The sequence below is a fragment of the Pieris brassicae genome, chromosome 1 (assembly GCF_905147105.1).
Source record: "Pieris brassicae chromosome 1, ilPieBrab1.1, whole genome shotgun sequence".
NCBI lineage: Eukaryota > Metazoa > Arthropoda > Insecta > Lepidoptera > Pieridae > Pieris > Pieris brassicae.
This window is the reverse complement of record NC_059665.1, coordinates 397,721-416,683: the sequence shown is the minus strand read 5'-3', so window position 1 is coordinate 416,683 and position 18,963 is coordinate 397,721. Positions and strand designations below refer to the sequence as shown.

Here is an 18,963-nt window from a genome sequence, read left to right as displayed (position 1 = left end):
TTGGGTGTTGTCCGCAAGCTGCGTTGCTCCAACGCCGACCGAATTTTGTAATGATCAAACAAATTTTTATTTGAATTCTATTACAACGACGAATTAATATTTAGCTGCATTATTTATAGCTATGAAGTTATGATGATTGATACTTTGTATTATTTCGTTGCGGTGCTGTGTTTAAGCTTAACAAGCGTCAAATCAGGTTAGTGTAATGTAGTTAGGATTCACATATTCGTTAAAAAAGCGTTGAATAAATTTCTAAATGATAAGATTTATTAAGATCGACGTAACTTAACAAGTATTAATACTGAGTTTTAATTTGAATCAGAATAACTTTAATTAACATAAAGTTTAACTGCGATTTTCAGATTCAGTACGATATTATTACGACTATGAGTGTAATGAGCCTCTTCTAGAGACTGCTAAGTTGACTGCTACTTCTAGTTTAAGAGAAAGAGGACCGGATAATGCTAAGTTGTATGGTAAGTGTATAAATTATTAAACAATACTCCTTTGTGCTATGTTTAAATAATAGATATACAATTGTATTTGTAGTTGTATGGCAAATTTATTATTCATGGCTGAAATAAAAAATGAAAATCTTAAGTATATTTACTATTTTGCAACTTATTAACATGTATTTGGGAGTTCAATCACATTATTGTATGTTTTTATTTGTTTTACACTGCATGTTCATATTGACAGTTTTGTTATTTTTTGCTTATATATTAGGATTCTGTTTTGTGTTTGTGACCCTGAACAGGATTAATGTCTACAGGTTCACACATGGTATAAAAAATTATCTGTATTCCTTTGTTACGTTAATTGGTCTACACATTTCAAGATTTTACCAATATATCAGTTAAAGATGTCTCTCATTAATACACGATGGGCTTTTGATGTATCTGCATGGAAACCTTCTAAAGAACAGGTCTTAGCTATATCCTCTTTCATTCAACCAGAAGAAAAACAAAGAATATCTAAGTTTGTGTTCTTGAAAGATGCAAAGTCAAGTTTAGTAGGAAGACTGCTTATAAGAAAGTACCTGAGCACAGTTACTGATATTCCTTATAATTGCTTATGTATAGGGAGAGATACATTAGGCAAGCCATTCTTGTTAGAACAAGATAAATCATCAATAGATTTTAATATATCCCATCAAGCAGATTTTGTAGTCTTGGCTGGTAATACTAAGCAAAGGATTGGTGTTGATATTATGAAAACTGAGCCTCTTGTTAACAAAAATGTTTCTGAATTCTTTCGACTGATGAGAAAACAGTTTACTCACACAGAATGGAAGCAAATTGAGACATATAAAACGGATTCAGAAAAATTAGCTTGCTTTTATAGAATATGGTGTCTTAAAGAAAGTTATTTGAAAAATATAGGCAAGGGTGTAGCTTCAATTCCTCTTGATACTATAAGTTTTTCCATAAAAAATGAGTTAAAATTGGGAGAAGTGATAACAAGTACAAAACTTTATGTGGATAATGTGGTGAAAGACTATGTGTTTGAGGAATGCATGCTAAATGAATCCTATGTTGTATCTGTCGCTTTAGAAAACTCCGAAGCATATAAGAGAGAAGATGCACCATTTGTATTCTTGAACATTGAAGATATTTTGAATTGTGGCAAACCATTGAGTGAACCTGATACTGAATTTGCTTGTAATTTCCTGGGGAAGAAGGAAAAACCTTATTAAGTACATCGAAAATATGATTTTAGTGAGGTGAAAGGTTTCATATTTAGTTTAAAAATGTAGGTTGTTTAGTTAGTAATAAGTTTTTGGGTCTAACAATAAAATGATGAATATATATTGATCGCATTTAATTTTACCTAACACTCACTGAAAAATCGTAAAACTAAAGTAAATAATTAACATAAGGTTTGAACGCGTGGACGGCGTCAGAGAATGACTTTGATCAGCAACTCATCATTGATTTGGGGAGCGTGAAGAATGTGACGCGAGTGGCTACGCAAGGGCGCGCCCATTCGCAAGAGTTTGTTCAAGAGTATCACATAAGTTATGGTAGCAATGGCCTTGATTATGCCCGTTATAAAGCTGCAGGGGGTGAAGTCAAGGTAACAAGAGACTATTGTTATAAACTAACAACACTTAACATGGTGGGATACTTTGCATGTGCTGCTTCTTTTGTAGAGTATTTAGTTGGTATGTAACCTATGTAGATGGTTGAACAAAATTTTTGATATTTTCATGTCGATATGATGATTGTATTGAAACAAGTAACTCTGTTTATCATTTATGTTAACCTTAGTTAATATCTAACAACAGCCTCTAACCAAATTGAAAAAAAATGTATTGTAGAATGAATACAAAACTGGCTATAACATCATCCTTCTAACAACTAACATTTTCTGTAACTTAAAAGTTTAAAAGTAAATAGCACTAACTAACATTAACGGTGAAGGAACCTCAGCATGGACGGCGAAAGAGAGCTCCTACTATCAGCACTTGACGGTAAAGTTGGGCAAGCGCGTAGAGTTACGTGCGATTGCCACCAGGGGGCGGTTTGCGACAAACGAGTTCGTTTCGGAGTACATGCTCCTGTACTCTGATAACGGGGAGAGCTGGCGGGTCGTATCTGACTCAGATGGATATGAAAAGGTGATAGGAATGGATACTATGAGAAGTTGTAAATTCTTAACAGGCAGATAAGTCAACATTTTGCTGAATATGTTTTTAAAGAAAACACTTTTTTTACCGGATTGAAGCTATGTATTATTTATAATTATTTTACTCCGGGTAAATAAATACAGATAATATAAAATTCTCTACAACTGTGATACTTTTTGACATTCAACACCTTTTGTCTTCAGTCATAGTGACCACGCACGCTGTAAAGCACGCGAAACGTCGGAAAAAAATTAAAATTATGTAAAATAATTTGAACTATATAATAATACATAGCTTCAATCCGGTAAAAAAGTGTTATCCTTTAAATGTGTAAAAGCTATGGTAACAAAAGACAATACTATGGATATGTTTTTCTATAGTTCCAAGCTCCAACCCAGGCTTAGATGAAATTAATATAATGTTGTTCATAATATTTTTATTAAATAGAAATACAATAGAATGAAAATTCTTTCTCGTGTGGTAATTCTCTGGCTGTGTTTATATCATATAATATTTTCAGATGTTTGGAGGTAACCACGATGGCAATACAATAGTTAAAAATGAATTCGAAGTGCCTATAATTGCTCAATACATTAGGATTAATCCCATGAGGTGGCGAGATAAGATCTCTATGCGCGTGGAGTTGTACGGGTGTGATTATGGTGGGTTTTGTTTCTCTTTAATATTTCTAATATTTCTGATGTCGTGTCATGATGTTTTGGGATCTCATATTGTATTTTTTTTTAGTGGCCGATACCCTATATTTTAATGGAAGTTCTCTCGTGAAAGTGGATTTACTCCGAGACCCGGTATCAGCATCACGCGAAACGGTGCGCTTCCGTTTTAAGACCAGTGTCGCCTCCGGGGCTCTGCTGTACTCTCGCGGTACTCAGGGCGACTACTTAGCCTTGCAGTTGAGGGATAATAGGCTTGTACTTAACATTGATCTAGGTGAGAGATATTTTTTTTAACGTAACGTTTTTTTATATATGTATATGCATAGTATGTAATGACAGATTGCTACGATTGTTATAGTACGCTGCAGATTCTAGCCCATAGAGTATTAACATAACACAACATTTGAATATTTATATTTGAATAGGTTCAGGACTATTGACATCCCTGTCCGTGGGCAGCCTCCTGGATGACAACATATGGCACGATGTTGTAATATCCCGTAACCGGAGAGATATAATTTTCTCGGTAGACCGAGTGGTGGTACAGGGACGAATAAGGGGGGAGTTTTCTCGGCTCAACCTCAATCGAGCGGTAAGTTCAAATCTATAGCAAATAATATCGGCCATGTTTATTAAAATTACGTCTAAAGATGAAACTCAATAACGTATTGAAAACACATAGTTATCCGTCCTACTAATGTTGCAAATTATTTATTTTTGTAAAAAATAAATGTTGTAAGTTTGAGTTTGCAGATTTATTTTCGATGAGACAAAAACTTTAGTGTTAAGGCTTAGTAGAAATGTTTGTTGTAAATGTTACCAAATACGTAAATGTAAAAATCTATTTTCTAGTTCTACATAGGCGGTGTACCGAACTTCCAAGACGGTCTCGTCGTCAACCAGAACTTCACGGGGTGTGTTGAGAACATGTATTTGAATTCGACGAACATTATATACGAACTGAAGCAAGGATACGAAACCGGAGAACCTTTTAAGTATCAGAAAGTTAACACCCTGTATAGCTGTCCGGTGAGTTGACTTAGTTCAATATGTTTATTTTTCTTCCTAGAATGAGGCTATCGATTACGAATTTAAAAAGAAACTTAGTCTATCATATAAAAAGAGGTAACATAATAATCTGGTCTTACCAGGAGCCGCCCTTGGTCCCGGTGACGTTCCTGAAAGCGGGCTCGTACGCCAAACTGCGGGGATACTCGGGTGGTAACACGTTGAACGTGTCTCTAGAGTTTAGGACTTACGAGTTGCACGGACTGCTCATTTACCACAAATTCAAATCCGATGGATATGTTAAGGTGAGTTTTTGGGTGATTTCCTGGACAACCTTGTATGATTAAGTAATATCAATTCCGTAGGATGTGGATTTCCATTTACATCCAGTAAAGGAGTGTTTCAAATGTATCCGCGTAGAGTATAAGACTGATGGTCTAGTTTAAAAGCAAAAATTTACATTTTTTTTTTCTATATAACGACAGTTCCCTGTTTTAGATGCGTAAAAATAAAGATATGTAATAAATAATTCAAATATCGTATCGATCTAATAGTCAAACCTCGAGTTTTGACTATTAGATCCTCATGTCTGACTTGGAAACTGGATTTAATTATATAAGGGTTGGACCACTCACACTTGCGCCCAGATTTAATTAGGCACGCATATATGATAATTAATAGAAGATTAGCTTCAATATGATAATTGATAAATGTACGTTATAAACGTATAAATCTATCGAAACAATTCCTGTTTACACCTGGCTGCGAAGAGGTGTAGCCAGGTGCGGGACGGCAACCAACCTTTTTTAAATCTTTATGTAAATTATTATCATATAGACGATATTTTATTTAATCTTAATTATAAATATACGAAAAATAATTTTATTTTTTAACGTTTTAAATGTCACTATTTAATATATATATAAATAAACTAGCTGATCCGACAGACGTTGTCCTGTACTCGTGTCTTAAATACAAAAAAAAACTTATTATATTTCTCGGCTCCACTTAACACACAAAAAATTTCATCAAAATCTGTCCAGCCGTTTAAGAGTTTAATTACGAACAAATGCTATTGGTACTTAGATAAAAAAACCTAGATACCGACTGGAAAGTGGAGAATTTGTGAATCTAAACCATACAGAACGCCACCAAAACACATGCAAAAAAAATAATACAAATCGGTTCATCCGCTTAAGAGGAGTTCAGTGACATACACACGTACAGTAGAAATATATATAAAGATATAATCTTGAATTTTTGTAACATATCTGTAAATAAAATTTCTTAAATAGGTCTTTCTAGAAGAAGGTCAAGTGAAAGTTGAACTGTTCACTGAGGGTTCACCCAAGGTAAAGCTCGACAACTATGCTGAGCTCTTTAACGATGGCCGCTGGCATTCCCTGATGCTGACCATGGCTCCGGACACGCTGATCCTCTCTCTCAACTATAGACCCGTCAAAACTACGAAAAAACTCAAATTCTTTACTGGAAGCAGTTATTACATTGCCGGTGAGACATATAAAATAGTGATTTTTAATATGATTTAAAATTCCCTTCTCCCAATATCCGATGACTTGCTTGACGCAATATGTGAAGTTCTACGTACCCCAAATGGGGCAAAGGGTATCCAGTATAGAAAACCAGCATGATCGGTCCAGAACAGCTCTCTTAATTTTACTCCACGTCGTTCCATCTTCTTTTTTAAAAATATGCGATACTTCTAATAAAAGCCAGCGTCGATTTAAATTAGAGAATGCAGTTTAAGATTCATATATAGTTAAAAACACGAATAGTGTTGATGAATATAAAGCCTATAAATAAAAGGCCTAATAATAATAATAAATTGTTAGGTGGTAAGTCCGGCGTGCGTGGTTTCGTGGGCTGCATGCGTCGTATAGCCTTGGACGGCAACTACCGTCTTCCGACCGACTGGAAGCCTGAGGAGTATTGCTGCCCCAACGAGGTCGTGTTTGATGCCTGCCATATGATTGACAGGTTAGGTTTATTGTATTGTTCAAGGAGAAATATTTTTTAATGTTATCCGGTATTTGATAATTTGAAAATGTATTTTTTTTTTTTGGTAAACAAGCATTGGAAAAATATTTATGATTCTGTATATCTCCTACTCATAAGCATTTATGCTTTTCGGCTAAAACCTTTGTATGACAAGGAATATGGTTTACTTAACAGATGTAACCCAAACCCGTGCGAGCACGGCGGGACGTGTACGCAGAGCGCGGACGAGTTTACGTGCGACTGTACGGACACCGGATACGCCGGAGCCGTGTGCCATTCTTGTAAGTAGAATTTTAACTATTGTTACGAAGACGGGTCGACTACAATGTTTATAGATTTTTCCACTAGTTAGAGAACTTTTCAGAAGGCTGAAATATGATTTCTGACCGTTTCAGGAGAGGGTTAATCACATATTAGAAAATTGTAATTTCCATAATGTTACCCTAGTTTTCAGGAAGCTGAAACCTTTTTTCAGTCGGTTTCAGGCCTAGTTATACCCCTTTGATGAAGGAATATTCTAGACCAAACTTTCTAGGTGTGAGACAAGGACGAAATGATACGAGAGAGAGAGGGAGAAGATCAGAACTTTCTCGAAACTAGACTGAGCACTCTAGAACGCCGTACGACAAGGACGGAGTAACGTGCGAAAGAGACAAAGAGTGCGAACGTTCTAGAATTGTGCAATCGCTACTCAGTAGCAAGCCCGCCTAGAAAGTTCTCTAATATTGTTTAGAATTATTCCCAGGGATATATAAGCGAGCCGAAACGCGACCTTAAGTTTTGAATGCGATAACAAGAGGGAAACACCGAAGCGATAAAGTGCGAATAAAGTGAATACAAGTGATAAAGAACTGTGTTAAGTGTGCATTAGTGAAGTAATTAGTGACTGTTTTTGTGCGTGTTATAAGTGCATTTCTGCGATTAATTTGTGTCCATAAATTCCTCATTGATTTATCAAGACATAAACGCTTGAAGAAATCTACGGCATTTTCTATCCGATCCCCTAGCTCGTAACACTATGTTTACCTTTTCCCTTATTTATTTAATCTGACATTGTAATGACACCTCCTCATTTGTCTTTTTAGTTGATTAAAATTTATGCCAAGCCTCTTGCGCTAGTCTAAAAAGCTGTGATGCCGGTACACTCCCGTACGTTCCGCAACCACGACTTCTCCCTTCTACCAGTCCTTCTATTGTCTTGAAGTTTGCTATCCGTGTCCCAGATATGTCTTTTATTATTTTAAACAGTCCTAAACTTTCCTGTCGTCCCCATTCGTTGAAGGACTTTGTCTCTGACTCTGCGACGGTAACACCACATCTCAAAAGCTTCGAAGCGTCATTTTATTTATTATTTAATAGTCTGTACCTCACTGCCGTATAGTAATAATAATGAACACTTTGTTCATGACAGAAATGGGTTGTGACAAAATTCATCTATGGCTAGTTTACACACTAGGTCCACGTTGTGGGTAACTAAATAACAATTAGTCAGTCATGGTTTAAACAGTTTTTTTGCGAAAAAGTATAGGGTATAGTGTTATAACTAATCTAACACAAGTCATATAAGGAATTAAGTGTGTGTGACTGTGTGAGTGTGTGAATGGGTGTGTGCTTGCATGTATTTGAGAGTGGTTATAAGCGTGCACCGTGTTTGTTTTAGTTTTTGAAACCTCAGAGTCATGCCAAGATACGAGGTAAGTCCTCTGTAGATTTTAAACCCAATCCGGATATCGTAGTTTATTGACTTGTGAGTTTGTATCTGGATAGTTTGATAAGTTCTTGTGTCTGCCAGTAATATTAATATTTACTCTGAAGAAAACTTTATTTTTGGAGCTAAATAAATCTGCATTTTCCAATAGTATAATCATAGCCTGTGGTTTGATTTTCGCCAAACGACAGGTTGTTAGTGTCTCTTATCTTTAGTTGTAAGGTAGTGTTAGAATATGATGTTTCACTATTTTAGTATGCAGGTATTGAACGATCTCTTAAATATAAATTTGCAGCAACACACCCGCTGTCGTGCCAGGCGTACTCCAACGCGGCAGGCCTGACGAGGTCGGCCGACATCAAGGTGGACGTCGACGGCTCCGGGCCCTTAGCGGCCTTCCCCGTCACCTGCCATGCCTATTGTGAGTGTCTTCCGTCTTTCTAACATAGTAAATCACTAGAATTAATTAATTTCTTATTGTTTTTTAGAATGTAACTTTAAAGTGCAGTATGATTATATTTTTAATTTATTTTCAGCCGACGGTCGCATTGTGACAGCCGTGAGCCACGCGGTGGCGAGCAGCAGCATCGTGGACGGATACCAGGAGCCGGGAAGCTTCAAACAGGATATCGAGTACGACGCGTCGCGAGCTCAGCTCGAGGCCTTGTTGAACCGATCTCAAACCTGCTCTCAGCGCTTGGACTACATGTGCAGACATTCGCGCCTGCTCAATTCACCCAGTGAGTATGCTCCTATTTTGATATTAAGAATTATGTATAAATAAATAATTTCTATACGCGAACTTTGAAATATTTGACAATACATAAATATTTTTATTGTTCAGGTAGCGTAGGTAGTCAAATTGCGACGGTATTAAATAGATTTAAAAAAAAGAAACTTTATTAATTGATTAAAAATACAAGTGTTTTATACACGGTGGTCGATGTTAGACTGCCCTTAATATTCAATACATCCTTAATGCCAAACACCTTATGCGATAACATAATTGAAACTAAGCATTTTGTGCAGCAGTTGTATTAACGCTTACCGTGCGTTCCGGATATATGACAAAGTAACTAGGTAGGTTAATTTGTTTACCAATTAAGGTGTATATTTTTTGTAGGCGAAGAATCGAACTTCCACCCGTTCGCGTGGTGGGTGTCGCGCAGCGGTCAACGCATGGACTATTGGGCCGGGGCCCCACCCGGGTCGCGCATGTGCGCCTGTGGGGTCCTCGGCTCCTGCAAGGACCCCAGCAAGTGGTGCAACTGCGATGCGGAATATCTGGTCGGGGATAAAGACGGTGAGGAAAATGCGTATTATATAACAAATACATTCATAGTAATTAACAAAAGCTATAATATATTTATTTATTAAGTACTCATAAAATTGATTTCCCAGACTTCCAAATGGATGGCGGCGACATCACCGAAAAGGAGTATTTGCCGGTGAAGCAGTTGCGGTTCGGGGACACCGGCAGCCATCTCGACGAAAAGGAGGGCAGGTACACCCTCGGACCTCTCTTGTGCGAGGGAGACGGTGAGTGAATCTCTTCATCACTTCAGAATTGTAAATTTAGATAAAATTGTAACGTTTTTCAACCTGAACGGTCTCTCCATGGTGTGTGTGATGATTCAACTTGATGAAAACGTTTAACCATAGACCTGTTCAACAACGAGATAACGTTCCGAATCTCCGACGCCGTGGTGATGTTGCCGGCCTTTGATTTGGGCCACAGCGGAGACATCTATTTCGAATTCAAAACCACGAAAGAGAACGCCGTGCTGTTGCACGCTAAGGTATGTGAAATCTATAATTACTGCTTTTCCCTTAACATAATTCATGTTAATTGTCTCCTCAATGTGCTTCACAAACGTCTCGTACGGCTTTGTCTTGGAAAATAGTAAATACGCCCTGAACTCCTGCAGGGTCCCCAAGACTACATAAAGCTGTCGATAATCGGCGGAGACCAGCTGCACTTCCAGTTCCAAGTGGGAGACACGCCCCTCGGCGTCTCCGTGGAGACCAGCTCTCGGCTGGCCGATGACCACTGGCATTCCGTGTCCATCGAGAGAAATAGGTACAACTTCAATTGAATAACAGTTTTCATCATTGTATCATCAGTTAATATAAGGTCACACGAATTACGCGACAGCGCTGAGCCTCAGATTTCTGAATCTCTTTCATGATCATTTGTCAATCTAATAGGCAAGTAGGTGATCAGCCTCCTGTGCTTGACACACCCTGTTGAGATTTTGGGTCAAAGGCAAGTTGGTTTCTTCACGATGTTTTCTTTCGTACGAGCGAGTGTTAAGTGCGCAAATAGTTCATTGGATCGAGGATCGAACTTACGACTCCAGGTATGGTTTTAGGACGTTGAAAACCAAATGTCGTAAATGAATCAATCAATAATTTTAACAGGAAAGAAGCTCGGGTGGTCGTGGATGGGGCGTTGAAAAATGAGATTCGAACCGCTAAAGAACCCGTGAGGGCCCTACACCTCACCACGGCCCTCGTGCTGGGGGCGACGTTGGAGCGAAAGGACGGCTTCGTCGGCTGCATGAGGGCCTTGCTCTTGAGCGGGAAACCGGTCGACCTCAGATCGTATGCCAGGCGAGGTGAGTGAAACCTACAGTGCACTTATGATGGCCTGACGATGGCCCATGCAGAACTTCTATGGCCGATATAACTGGAATATTAGAAAATTTCGGTGTTAATAATCAACTTTACAATAACGATATATTCGCGGTCTTACATTACGGTGTGAGTAGAAAGCATAGTAGCTCCATCTCTCTAAGACCTGAACCGGACGAGTAGCAGAAAGTCATCTAATCCATTTTTTTTACAGAACTTTACATTTCGCATTAAAAACACTTTTAAATGGCGCTGTGTTCCATACATTTATTGTTCACACACACACAAATCTTAGTATGTAAAAAAAATTGATCAACTCAATCTACCGTATCTTTAGTTAAATAAATCAAAAGAGCGTATTTCATAATTGAATATATAATAATTTAATAAATTTAAGTTTGCTTAAGTAATTATTGCGCCTCACTCGAATAGTTAGATTTTTTGCTTTGTGACGTAGTGGACTAACGATTAAAATAAGTTAAATTAAGGTTAATTTGATTAAATAAATATTGTTAAATGCACTGGTAAGTTTTTTAGTAAATTAAATCAAGATATCGGGCAGTAATCAAGTCTTAGTAAAACGATATGCATAAAATTGTCCGTTACGTCACACGCGTCATTTTCAAGTAGCTGTAATTCTAAAACTCATTCATGTAATTCAATTTATCTAATTTAGTGAATTACGTCACTTTCATATCTTTATTTTTTATTTAATCAGTTAAAAATATAGACGTTTTTATCCTTTTATAGATTTAAAGTATAGTGTACTCAGTGGTTATATTTTGTAAATAGATATCAAATAAAATATAATTTTCGTCTTCAAAATAATGGGACGGTTACGTAATCGAAATTCTATTGTAATCGGAAAATGTAAAGGCATAAATGGCTAGAAGAAACGGTAAATTAAAAAAAAACTTGCATGTCTAGTCTTTTATTAGTTTTGGATGAAATACAAACATGAAACATAAGGTTACTATCTACTACTATCATTAAACCTAGACAAGTAAACTTTTGAAGCTACGAGTTTCGGGCCAGTCTTATTCATAATTTACTGTATTTAGGTCACTCATCTTAAAATGCACGATGCTTGCTGCAATGCTTGTTCCTGTTGGACTTTAGCTTAGTAAACATGTGTCTTGTAGCGAGGTAACTGCTTTTTCAATTCAGAAATTCAATCTTGTGTAAATCTCGTTATTAGCAGTTTTCTTTTAAAACACGCCTATCTTTAATTTTTTTAAAGCTAGCCTAAAACATTTCTTGCCGTGCTTTAAATTTATTGTTTTCTTCTGTAAGTGCTCACACTTGTGCGTCCACCACGCACGCTTTTTGGTTCTTTGAATTATTTTTCTCAGAGAAGCAAAACCTGCCTATAGTTTCTTTATTTTTTTCAAAGCATTTTCATATATAACGATTTGATTTTCTTTAGTTTGGTTTTGTAAATGTGAACCTTACCTGAATTCTGAGGCGTACAACAATCTTATCTGGGACAACACGTGTGTTACGTAAGAAACGCGAAATATTATCTTGTTTTTTTTACTTCTTTGTTTTTGGTCTCTCCAAAGTTGCCTTCTTTGAGCCTTCACCGAGGCTTTTTTTGGAAAATTTTCAGCCTTTTTACTTATTATTTTTAAGAACATCTTATTTGAAGTAGTCATAGTATGGAGTAGTCCTTATATTTCCATTACGTCACTTTTTACCATTAATATTTAACGTTGTGTAAATATGTATATATCCCAGATTAAAGATATTTGTAAGCCAAAGTTTATAGGGAATAAACAATCCACTAATGAAATAGTAAATTACGCAATGTGAGAAATGACTAAGAATTCAATAAAACTAAGCGTACCGTTATTTCGTAGCATTCGTAGTGGTCACAATTTTTTGACAATTAGAAAACAATCCTTTACAATCGCGTTTTACAAGGCAACGGGCGCTTTTTTTAGCAAGAAGGTGTCTTCCATTGACAAAATAATGTTTTATTAATTAAAATCCGAACCCAGTACGGTAGTTTTTGGCAGGGAAGTGGAAATAGTAAGACCGTTCCGTCCAATGGACAGTCCACTATACCAAATTTTGAGGACAACACTAATGTTACCTTAAATCAATTATATAGCTTAACCTATGGTTTGATAAGGTTTTAAATAAAAAGCCAAGTATACAATCATTTGAATGACGAAGGTTATAAACCTTACAAATAATAGCAAACATTGATATTAATTTTAGCTGCGAACTTGAAGGTTTAGGGGTGGGACATGCAAAAAACGCACGTTTTGTTGGTTTTATTTTGCAATATAAACTTAAATATAATGAACATCTACGGTTTTGTACGCTACAACTAAAAAAATAGATACTTAAGAGTAAAATACTGTTTGTGTAAACGTAAATGGTCTTTGTAGCACAAAGTTACAGGACAGGGCGATTTCGCTCTTAACAAAAAAAACTAACTATGCCCAGATAATGTTCAAATGTATGTTAAATAAAACTCTTTGTATGAAGCTGGGTGTCAATTGGCTTTATTAACATAAACATTAACGCCTATGCGTTCACGTTGCGACGCCGGATTAACAAAACACTAACTTGGTTTATTTAAAGGGTTATTAAATCTAAGCGACAATTCAGTAAGTGTAGTCGACCTATTGGACATGATAGAAAACTAAAATGCTATAATATTACAATCTATGACTGTAGGAAAAACTATAGGGCTCATTTTGGCTTCAAGTGTGTGAAAGTCTTTATTTTATTTACATTTTTTACACTGCTATCTTTTACTACTATTATTATTATTTGTTTCTACTCAGTATTAGTTTTTATTGTTTTTTACGACTGAGGTGCAAACTAGCTGCTGTGGTCTCTGGCAGAATGACCAGCGCTGTGGAACAAATCTGCTCCTCAGCAAAATGCTGAGCCAGGGCCAATTACAACCACAGCACACACGCATTACACAATTAAACCTTTTTCTTTTTGATTATTGTTATTTTATGTGTTTCTGTGTGTGTTGTTGGAAATAAATGTTATGTTATGTTAATATATATATATATATATAACTCTCGTTTTGAATTAAATATTATTGATATATTTGGTCTCGTAGGATTGTATGGAGTGTCGGAGGGCTGCGTAGGCAAGTGCCAGTCTTCGCCCTGCCTCAACAACGGAACTTGTCTCGAGAGGTACGACACCTACTCCTGCGACTGCCGCTGGACCGCCTTCAAGGGCCCGATCTGTGCCGACGGTGAGTATACTCTGCTTCCTGACCAGTATTTTTCCTCCTTAAACCTTTTAATAAAATGTTAATTTGAGTGGGCATCTATTTTGACAGAAATCGGAGTGAACCTTCGCCCCAATTTGATGGTGAAATACGATTTCCTCGGCTCGTGGCGATCCACCATCAGCGAGAAGATCCGCGTCGGCTTCACCACCACCAACCCCAAGGGATTCTTGCTCGGGTTCTACTCCAACATTTCCGCAGAGTACCTCACGCTCATGGTGTCCAACTCTGGTAGGTTATTGTGAATATTATTCGAAAAATTATACAGTTTTCTTGTAAAATATCTTTATTTTTTTATCATATTGTTACGAGCTAGGGGATTGGATAGAAAATGCCGTAGATTTCTTCAAGCGTTCATGTCTTGATAAATCAATGAGGAATTTATGGACACAAATTAATCGCAGAAATGCACTTATAACACGCACAAAAACAGTCACTAATTACTTCACTAATGCACACTTAACACAGTACTTTATCACTTGTATTCACTTTATTCGCACTGTATCGCTTCGGTGTTCCTCTCGTGTAATCGCATTCAAAACTAAAGGCGACTAGTCGCGTTTCGGCTCGCTTATATATCCCTGGGAATAATTCTAAACAATATTAGAGAACTTTCTAGGCGGGCTTGCTACTGCGTAGCCATTGCACAATTCTAGAACGTTCGCACTCTTTGTCTCTTTCGCACGTTGCTCCGTCCTTGTCGTACGGCGTTCTAGAGTGCTCGTCTAGTTTCGAGAAAGTTCTGATCTTCTCTCTCTCTCTCTCGTATCATTTCCTCCTTGTCTCACACCTAGAAAGTTTGGTCTAGAATATTCCTTCATCAAAGGGGTATACCTAGGCCTGAAAACGCCTGAAAACGGGTCTCCTGAAAACTGCACCACTCTACTACACATGTTCTGAAACCGACTGAAAAAAGGGTTCAGCTTCCTGAAAACTAGGGTAACATTATGGAAATTACAATTTTCTAATATGTGACCCTCTCCTGAAACGGTCAGAAATCATATTACAGCCTGCTGAAAAGTTCTCTAAGTAGTGGAAAAATCTAGAAACACTGCAGTCGACCCGTCTTCGTAACAATATACTAAATCTATATCTTCAAAATGCAGAAAATATTTTTTTTATTGAAAATCATCTAAACGGTTAATTAACTGACGTGTCTCCCTAACACAACTCCAGGTCATTTGCGTGTGGTGTTCGACTTCGGTTTCGAGCGTCAAGAGATAATATTCCAAGGGAAGCACTTCGGGCTGGGCCAGTACCACGACGTGCGTCTTTCCAGGAAGAACAGTGGCGCCACTATGGTCCTGCAGGTACCGCTTCATCCGATTTATTGAAAATTCGTGAAAGCTGCTTTTAATGACCAATTATAAATTGTCTGTGAATTTTTTCGAATAAATGTGAGTGTATCTCTAGTAATTTAAAAAAAGTCTTTAGTATTGCACTAGTGTAACTTTACATTTTACTTTCTCGTGTTAAATGGTCTCCAAACCTCAAACGAGACGAGACTCAAAGGGCTAAACCTTCAGGTCGACAACTACGAGACCCAAGAGTACCACTTCAACATACGCGAAAGTGCGGACGCGCAGTTCAACAACATCCAGTACATGTACATGGGGCGCAACGAGACCATGAACGAAGGCTTCGCGGGATGCGTCAGTCGCGTGGAGTTCGACGACATCTACCCTCTGAAGCTGCTCTTCCAGCAGGACCCGCCCGCCAACGTCCGGGCCATCGGTCAGTGTTCTGTCTCTCACTCGTTTCGCACAAAACAAATTATATTATTAAACATATATTATACAATAATAATATTCTGTGTGTTAGGTGGCATCCTCCACGAAGACTTCTGCGGCGTCGAACCCGTGACTCATCCCCCGGAGCCCATTGAGACTCGACCTCCTCCGCCGGTCGACAACACCGCCGACGATCTGCATCGTACCGACGAAGCCATACTCGCGAGTGAGTCTCGGACCTATATTTTTTTTTCAGATTAATTTAATTTATTGAGTAAAAAGGTTAAATAATTGTCACTTTTCTATTCAGTTCAATTAGTCAATTTTCATTTATTATATATTATTTTTATTGAATTTTCTATATTTTAGCGTTGCCTTACTATCCAACGTCGACTATTGTTTTTTTTTTTCGTATTCAAGACTCGTGAAATATTAATACTTGATAGTACACTAATAATAATTATTATTTATTTGAAAGAATATGGTAGAAAAATGTTAAATTTTTCATATTCTGGCACACGTAATGGCGTGCAAATTTGTCTTAAAAGGTACGATTTTAGTAGTTGTAAGCGATGTTAATAATTTGTATTCATTTGAAACATAATCCTTCATTATACATAATAAAAATGCATGTCTAGTCGAAAAAGAAATTGCGTGAGTCGTGCCTGGTCTCTTCAAATTCACACGTTGATGCTTCTAGGTGTTTTCGATTACAATTCTATAAAGTGATCGATCTTAAGTAAAAGAGATATTTTCTTGACCGTGGCTGCTAATTCTTTATGGCATCTTGATGAATTGCAGCCGTGCTGGCCTTCATATTCCTGCTGCTGATCGCCGTGGCCATAGTGTTGGTGCGTGCGCTGTCACGCCACAAGGGAGAATACCTCACTCAGGTATTTCGCTTTTTACGTCTGTACTCCCTGAACGGTTCTAAACACTTTCCTATATTAATTATACTCCGTTGACTTGTGCGTTCGCAGGAGGAACGGGGAGCGGAAGGAGCGGCCGACCCCGACTCGGCTGCCCTCGCTGCCGCCACCGGCCCGAGGGTCACCAAACGAAGGGAGTTTTTCATCTAGACGCGTCTCCGTCAGCTTCCATTCCATATAGTTTTCATACCCTTAGCCTTTCGACCTTAGTTCATTTAATAGCGTAGTTATTTTGACGCATCAGTCAAGTTGTCAAGTCGATGCCCGATTCATGAAATTGCTTGGCCCTCGAGTCAGGTTTGTATGACTTATCACTCTCCAAATAGCCTTTAATATCACTATTAATCGCGATGCTGTAGTCCCAATTCTGCAAAATCTTAGGTATCGGTATATATTCGGTGGTGTTGTCACGAGCACAAAGCGTTTTATACTTGATTCTTCTCCCAGTGAGTGCCATTTGGCTTTAACGAACAGGTGTAATTTATTTAATAGATTCAAATTAAATCCCTTTAAAGCCTTTTTAAATGATATTATTCTAAAGTCGGCGTTCGGTATGTCGTGAATGTTTGTCTAGTTCGCTTCACTAGAGAGTAAAACTTAAACTCCCTTTTAAGTAACAAGATTTTGTTTTAAGTTATTGAACGAGATGAACTCATCAGAGCAGCACGAATGACGAACACAGCTTCGGTCGGCAGATTTAGGCTTTGGTATATTTTTATAATCTCATGTAAATTTTCGTTTATTTTTCCGTCCAAAAATGTCAAAACGCTACTTAATTGTATAAATGCGATTTATGTTTGGAAATGCAAAAACAAACTATTGTGTATTAATTATTTTATCGTATTTAGTGTGTATGAAGGTAGGAGCTGTGTAGCGTATTGAATCTCATTTATTATTGTATTACTATTTGTAATTAAAAGACTTCTGTATCGTACAAATGTATTTTTTGTAATTGCACAGACTAAACAATAACAAAGGGTTAATTTTTAATCTATAGTTTGCGCAACAATGTCAGTTGTTAACTGGCTGATACTAATATCAATATTATTACAAGTAATATTCACGGAAACGAGATGAAGAATGAATGAAAATAAATTATAAATTAACCTTTGAGTATTGTTTTAATTAGTTTAGGTTTGTATACTGTTTGAGCAACACATTATTTCCACAGACAATATTTAAGAAATAGCTATCTTCAAAGTGAATAATATTATCTGTTAAATGAAATTCAACCATTGAAGCAAGCAGGTTTCTTGACTTCTGTAATATTTTTCAAATGAAATATATCATAATTTTTAGCTTTATATATAGTATGCTGTTGTCTGTGGATGACGTCACATAAGGGTGCCTTAAAGTTTGGCACAGAGATCACTTAGCGTAGACTAGAGTTTTTATTTTACTATGAAATCACAAATAAATGCCCAAATATCATAATTTGCTTTATTGTCTTTATCACCCTACTCCGTCTTCTTAGATAAACAGATGACAACTATTCCTTATAATAAAATAAGAAATCTTGAGCGATCTCCTTGAATAAGGTAGTTCAAGTTTATCAAAGATTGTGTTTACAGGATTGTTAAATCAATTACTAAAGATTGTTCTAGAAACTTTGTTATATTGGTGGAACAATATTTGTAAATTGAAATGTATAGTTCAATTTGAATGCAAATTAATTTGGAGAAACAATATTAATAGTAACCGTTATCGTGGCTTAGGTATAATGAGGTCGTAGAACAAAAGCGGTAAGCGTATGCGAAGTGTATAAGCTGTCACCTGGCCCAGTGACCCGAGCCGCGAAGGTGCCGAGAGGCTGCGCGTGCTCGATGGCCGATATACCAGCCCTAAAGACCACTTGCGCTCGATACATAGGGCTGGGATTATGCCAACATATTAATATCGTAGGTGAATATTAACTCTTAATGAAAATATCATTATTTTGTAGTTCAGTAGTTAATATACTAAATAATAGTATATATTTGCCTTTATAAAGTGTAACATCCACTGGAAGAGGACGATTGCTCAGTTAATACTCCATTATTACCAAATAGGTATGATACCCAGCGCCCTGCAGCTTGACCTGCAAATCAAACGTTTGGGTTAAATAATTGTTTACCCGTAGCCGAAGGCAACAAAACTTTACCATGGGATAGCTTGAAACATCGACATGGATGTAGAGACAACACTAGATTTTCTCACGTAAAAGCCTCCGTCGGCAGTCAGCGCTTTGCAAAGGGGTTAAGTGGTCCAGGTGCTTAGCGGGCCGATTGTGCCTTAAATGGTTTTCTATCGGCCGCTTTGTGCTCTAACGCTGAATTTCACTCCCCCTTGACATATATTATGTCGATACAAGCCCTTACATCACTA

At 37.2% G+C, this 18,963-nt stretch overlaps 1 protein-coding gene across 3 annotated transcripts; it reads left to right on the top strand.

The window, feature by feature from the left end:
* Positions 1–7: 7 nt before the first annotated feature.
* LOC123715203 (neurexin-4) lies at positions 8–18,033 on the top strand. Of its 3 annotated transcripts, none has more exons than XM_045670238.1 (25): positions 8–196; positions 363–476; positions 2,424–2,620; positions 3,150–3,291; positions 3,377–3,580; positions 3,732–3,898; positions 4,159–4,335; positions 4,458–4,619; positions 5,610–5,826; positions 6,168–6,312; positions 6,508–6,614; positions 8,337–8,462; positions 8,578–8,781; positions 9,165–9,344; positions 9,443–9,580; positions 9,704–9,840; positions 9,970–10,121; positions 10,463–10,659; positions 13,764–13,904; positions 13,992–14,171; positions 15,117–15,250; positions 15,467–15,674; positions 15,762–15,896; positions 16,472–16,563; positions 16,651–18,033. In XM_045670238.1, the coding sequence occupies exons 1-25, from the start codon at positions 130–132 to the stop codon at positions 16,747–16,749; spliced, it is 3,822 nt and encodes a 1,273-aa protein (XP_045526194.1). In that variant the 5' UTR covers positions 8–129; the 3' UTR covers positions 16,750–18,033. The 3 variants fall into 3 exon arrangements, with proteins under 3 accessions (XP_045526194.1, XP_045526116.1, XP_045526271.1); XM_045670160.1 differs by lacking the exon at positions 2,424–2,620 and adding an exon at positions 1,880–2,076; XM_045670315.1 differs by lacking the exons at positions 8–196; positions 363–476 and adding an exon at positions 1,945–2,076.
* The last annotated feature ends 930 nt before the right edge of the window (positions 18,034–18,963 follow it).

Excerpts from the sequence above, each read along its gene's own strand:
- LOC123715203 (XM_045670238.1), top strand. The coding sequence starts at position 130 with ATGATGATTGATACTTTGTATTATTTCGTTGCGGTGCTGTGTTTAAGC. Across the intron at positions 10,122-10,462 it reads GTGTCCATCGAGAGAAATAG|GAAAGAAGCTCGGGTGGTCG; the intron begins GTACAACTTCAA and ends TAATTTTAACAG. Across the intron at positions 15,675-15,761 it reads CGCCAACGTCCGGGCCATCG|GTGGCATCCTCCACGAAGAC; the intron begins GTCAGTGTTCTG and ends TCTGTGTGTTAG.